Source organism: Setaria viridis, chromosome 8, assembly GCF_005286985.2.
Source record: "Setaria viridis chromosome 8, Setaria_viridis_v4.0, whole genome shotgun sequence".
In the NCBI taxonomy this organism is placed as follows: domain Eukaryota; kingdom Viridiplantae; phylum Streptophyta; class Magnoliopsida; order Poales; family Poaceae; genus Setaria; species Setaria viridis.
Window position 1 is genome coordinate 1,005,504 of NC_048270.2, and position 5,334 is coordinate 1,010,837.

Below are 5,334 nucleotides of genomic sequence, written 5' to 3' on the forward strand. Positions count from 1 at the left end.
ATTTTTGTCGTGGATGGTCTGGTGCCGATGAGATCTGGTCTGACCTTGGTGTAGTGTAACGAGTGAATGTAACAATGGTGAGCGGACATGTAACGTGGGTGCAAGTATTTTCGTGATCCACTAGACACTACAAGTGTGTGTTGCCTGTTAATGGTGCTGCCACCTAAGACAAACCAGTCCATAGTAGCTGTGGGAGTTAGTTAAGTTGAACCCTCCTTGCAGTTGCAGTTGGTCCGGACTGGAGTGAGGAACAAGACAAGCGGGCCGTGTGGGGGCGTCACACGTACAACATTTTAAAAAGGAGGAGAGAAAGGCCAGAAGCCCAGAAGAGGAGAAACCCAGGGACGCCGCAGCCGCCGCACCACCACAGAACAGCAGAGTTGAGAGCCAGACAAGAATCCAAACCGCCTTGCCTTCTCCTCGTCTTCTTCCTTGGCAGGCAAGGTCGGTCCATCCGTCAATCCATCCTACGATGGCGGCGCCCGTGTCCGCCCTGGAGTCCGCTTGGCAGGTATCCCCCCGTTCGCCTTCTCCTCTCCTCTCCTCTCCCTGCGTCACTCCGTCTGCTCACTCTCCATGACCTCTCTGTTTGGGAAACGATACGATCGATGAATAATGCACGCAGTTGGTGATCGCCAACTTCACCGAGTTCCAGCTCGCCACCCTCATCACCTTCCTGCTCCACGAGACCGTCTTCTTCCTCTCCGGCCTCCCATCCCTCCTCTTCGAGCGATTCGGCCTCTTGGCCAAGTACAAGATCCAGGTACGGTATCCTCTTTTTTCTCCGTTTCCCAATGTTGCCTGATGATCTGATTCATTCATCAACTTCCAATCACCTGTGATTCCTTTTCTGTGCCACCAAATACATTCGTGGGTAAGTAGTAGCAACATCAAATGTTTGGATACTAATTAAGAGTATTAAACATAGGCTAATTAAAAAACCAATTTCATAACCCCTAGACTAAATCACGAGACGAATCTATTAAGCTTAATTAATCCATAATTTGACAATATGGTGCTACAATAAACATTCGCTAATGATGGATTAATTAGGCTTAATAGATTCGTCTCGCGATTTAGCTTAGAGTTCTGCAATTGGTTTTTTAATTAGCCTATGTTTAATACTCCTAATTAGCATCCGAATATCCGATGTGACACGGACTAAACTTTAGCTTCAGTATCCAAACACCCCTTAAGACTGGAAGCTGCAACCAGTTTCCCTCTCATCTTCCTTTCAGCTGCCATGGATCTGACAGCGATAGCAAGAGTAGCTAGGCAGCCTATCCTTTTCCCTTGCATTTTCTTCCTTCTTCCTTCTTGCACGCAACCCATTATGGAGCTACAGTACACGAGCCACCACGTGCAACTTTAAAATGTGTACTGGGTTTTCACACGTCACAATTTTAGTTAGGCCACCACCTTGGCTATAAAAGCAGCTCAACTGCTTTATTAGGGGTTGTTTGTATTTTTAAGGTAAAGTTTAGTCCATATCACATCGAATCTTTGGAGGCTAATTAGGAGGAGTAAACATGAGTTAATTATAAAACTAATTACGCAGATGGAGGCTAATTTGCGAGACGAATCTATTAAGCCTAATTAATTTATGATTAGCACATGTTTACTGTAGGATCATATTGTCAAATCATGAACTAATTAGGTTTAATAGATTCATCTCGCGAATTAGCCTCCATATGTGCAATTGGTTTTATAATTAGTCTATATTTAATACTTCTAATTAGTATCTAAACATTCGATATAACAACGACTTTCCTGTGAACCTAACGGGACCTAATTGCATTGTGGGGCTACAGTACACAAGCCTCCTGTCCAAATCAAGTCGCCACCACGTGCAACTTGCAGTTTCAGAACATATCATCTTTACAAATGCTCAGTCGCTCACCTTGCAATAGTATTGTTTCAGCTAGCTGTTCATGAATTTAATTTTTGCTTTCCCTAACAATTGGCATTGGCCTGTTTAACTCCTATTTGCCAAGAATTTCTGTGCTTATTTTCTTCATGATAGATTAATGCCTACTTCCTTCTAGATAATCTCGCTCTGCTTAAAATTTGCACTCGAAGGCGATGCCTGGATCACACTGTCAAAGAGAAGTTTCCTTGAAAGTTTTGGATTAGTTTCATTTTGAGATATGTATACGGATTATGGTGGGAAGAGAGAGTTGCTATTATGAGTGATTTTGCTAACACCACATCATCTCATTCTGCCAAAGCTATAGCTGCTTCGTAGCTCATAAAAAATTGGCAAGGGTCTGTTTGTCCGTTAGATTTTGGCAATGCGACCGTCTTGTAGGCTGCGGGTCACGGAGCTGTTTGTAAGCCCAGGGATAGTGGAGAGCTCTTGTCAACTGTTGTGTAGGTGTTTATTATCGTTGGGGTGTTGTGTCCAACGAAGCTGGGATTTGGGTGTATGATGGGTGTGTCATTGGTGGCAAGCCCTGGAAGTGGCGGTTGTGGTGGTATGGTGTGCAGGTATTGCAGCTCGTCCAGCTCTTCTTGTAATTCTGCTAGCTGTCTTTTTACTTCGTTTAACTTTGCTAACTTGCTGGCTGCTAGTCTTTGCATCTGCAGCTCTTGAGCGAATTTTTCTTTTTCTTTTTTCAACGTTTCAAGTTGTTTTAGCACCGAGGCTAATTCCTTCTCTGTTTCTCCAAGTGGATCATTTTGTGCATTTGCTTGTGGTTGTGCTTGGCTCGAGGTTTCTACCTCAATTCTCTTTTCTCACTTCTTGTTCTTAGGTTGGCCTCTATTCTTTTTAGTTTTTATATCTTGTCCGTGTTGTCTTGCTCAACTGGGACGAGCTGCCTTTCCTGCTCTCTCTTGTCGTCAGTAGTCTTCTTCTTCTTTTGAGGTTGCATCGTGGGTTGTTTTATGACTAAGAACACGGTGGGTGCCAATGTTGGGAAGCAAATCTTAAAGAGACTTGAACACAACGAATGAAATGGGAAAAACACTTGCGATCTCTTTCAAATCATCCGTCCCTTTACAACGGGGTAGAGCTTCCCTTTTATAGTGATCCGGATGTCATTTTACATACAATGAATACCCTTTCTTACCTACTGCATTCCTAGAATATGCCGTACATAAAGGTCTTTGGGGTAACGTGTACAAATTGAACTCTCCTATAGAGTCACGCATCTCACGCCTCATAGTAATCACGCTTCTCACGCCTCCTGGTAGTCACGCTTCTCACACCTTCATGTCTTTAGCCTTGTGCTGGAAAACTCCTTAGCCTTGAGCTAAGAAACTTCTTAGCCTCGAGCTGGGAAACTCCTTAGCCTCGCGCCTTCAGCCTCGACGCGTACAGCTCAGCAATGATCCCGAGTAGAAAACATAGCGAAGGACTTGGTGCTCGAGATTAACTTCGAGCGCTCGAGGGTAAATCGGTTCATATCTTAGCCATCAGCAAATGAACTTTAGCTTTGAGATCAAAATGACAGAGAAGATGCAAGGTTAATGTAGTTTTCACGCCTGCTTAGAACCAGCGAGGTAAATTGAATTTGTACAGTGATCTTAATCTTACGAGGCTAGCCAGCTCTTACCGTGGAAAATCGCTCGAGGTTGACCGGCTTTCCGGGCGTTCCCAGTTTATAGCGCTAAAGACTAAATGGTCCTTTTTTCCTCTCCTCTATTTTTGGTGATATAATGTTTCATCTGTTGGAGCTAAGTAATTCATTGAGCACCTATACTTATTATCTAGCCACTACTGCATCTGGTTTCCTCAACAAAAAATTGTGTGCGTCTTTGCAGAAGAAGAGCAACACCTCTGCTTATCAAAACAGATGTGTCCTGCGTCTCATTCTCTACCATGTCTGTGTGAACTTGCCTGTCATTATTTTCTCCTACCCTGCCTTCAAATTCATGGGTCTTAGGAGCTCTCTTCCTCTGCCACACTGGTAGCGATTCACTTCCTCCTCCTACTCAGCCCACATTATTATGCAAGAGCTTCAGCTGGAAGGAAAAAAAAATGTTTGACACCCTACCTATATTTTCTGCAGGACGGTTGTTGTATCTCAAGTTCTTTTCTACTTTGTACTCGAGGATTTCATGTTCTATTGGGGGCACCGGGCACTGCACACCAAATGGCTATACAAGCATGTCCACAGCGTCCACCACGAGTAAGCAAATTTTGCTTCTCACTTCACTAGATCTTACTTTACACAACACATCATTCTCTCTTTTTTTTTATATCAGTTTAGTGTATGACACAGAAAAATTTTTCTGAGCAGATATGCTACGCCCTTTGGGTTAACTTCTGAATATGCCCACCCTGCTGAAATTTTGTTCCTGGGATTCGCCACGGTTGTTGGCCCTGCTCTTACTGGCCCTCATTTGTTCACCCTATGGATTTGGGTGGTGTTGAGGGTATTGGAGACGGTTGAAGCACATAGTGGCTACCACTTCCCATGGAGCCCATCAAATTTCCTGCCACTGTATGGCGGGTAAGTAAGCTAGTAGAGCATTGTCTCCCATGAAAGTAGCTGTACGTATTGGATGTACAGGGATTGTTTCAAGTTTTCAACGTCTAACACTACTGAAAATCTTCATCATGAACACAGCTCGGACTTCCATGACTACCATCACCGTGTGCTCTACACCAAGTCAGGGAACTACGCCTCGACTTTTGTTTACATGGACTGGTGCGAATCTGTTTCTCCCATTGCTGGCATTGCTGGTGTCTAGTCGTGTGTAAGTATCTTTCATACGTACGGAGCCCTTTTAACGTTGTGTTTCAGGTTGTTTGGGACGGACAAGGATTACCGCAAGGCAAAGGCTATCGAGGAGAAGGAAGGGAAGAACCTGTAAATCGCGAGAGCTGGTACGTGTTGTGGTAGCCAAGGCATGAGCAACACTGGTGATAGCATTGGGTTCATTGCCTGACTATTGGTACTAGCAGTATCCCACTCGTGGCCACGTCGCAATGATGATTAAATAAGATAAATAGACTCGTATAAATCAATTATATACTGCTTAATTGAATTGTTTGTTTGCCGATTATTCCCATAATTAATTAATCCAAGGGATAATTTTTTAGATTAAGGAACATTGTCCGGCTTCGATCATCCTCAAACGGATGTCTACAGCCCCCAAACTTACAACCTCGACAACGTATGCACTCTCAGGCTGCTCCTGAAGCCTAAGTTCAGACAAAGCTAAACAAGGTTCCTGGAACTCCCTAGGATCAATCTAGAATAGACCCAACTCCCAGATACACTGGAAGAAGAACTCGCCACCAGCGTATCACCCTTCCGAGACCTGTCCTGGGGCCAGACAGCGTATGGCATCAATCTTCTACTAAACTTCCATCCATATTTATTG

At 44.1% G+C, this 5,334-nt stretch overlaps 1 protein-coding gene across 2 annotated transcripts; it reads left to right on the top strand.

Annotated features, from left to right (window-relative positions):
* Positions 1–303: 303 nt before the first annotated feature.
* LOC117866461 (very-long-chain aldehyde decarbonylase GL1-11) lies at positions 304–5,055 on the top strand. 2 transcript variants are annotated; one of them, XM_034750665.2, is made up of 7 exons: positions 306–511; positions 626–763; positions 3,766–3,911; positions 4,014–4,133; positions 4,245–4,457; positions 4,575–4,655; positions 4,752–5,055. In XM_034750665.2, the coding sequence occupies exons 1-7, from the start codon at positions 473–475 to the stop codon at positions 4,819–4,821; spliced, it is 807 nt and encodes a 268-aa protein (XP_034606556.1). In that variant the 5' UTR covers positions 306–472; the 3' UTR covers positions 4,822–5,055. The 2 variants fall into 2 exon arrangements, with proteins under 2 accessions (XP_034606557.1, XP_034606556.1); XM_034750666.2 differs by lacking the exon at positions 626–763 and having other exon boundaries at positions 304–511.
* Positions 5,056–5,334: the final 279 nt, after the last annotated feature.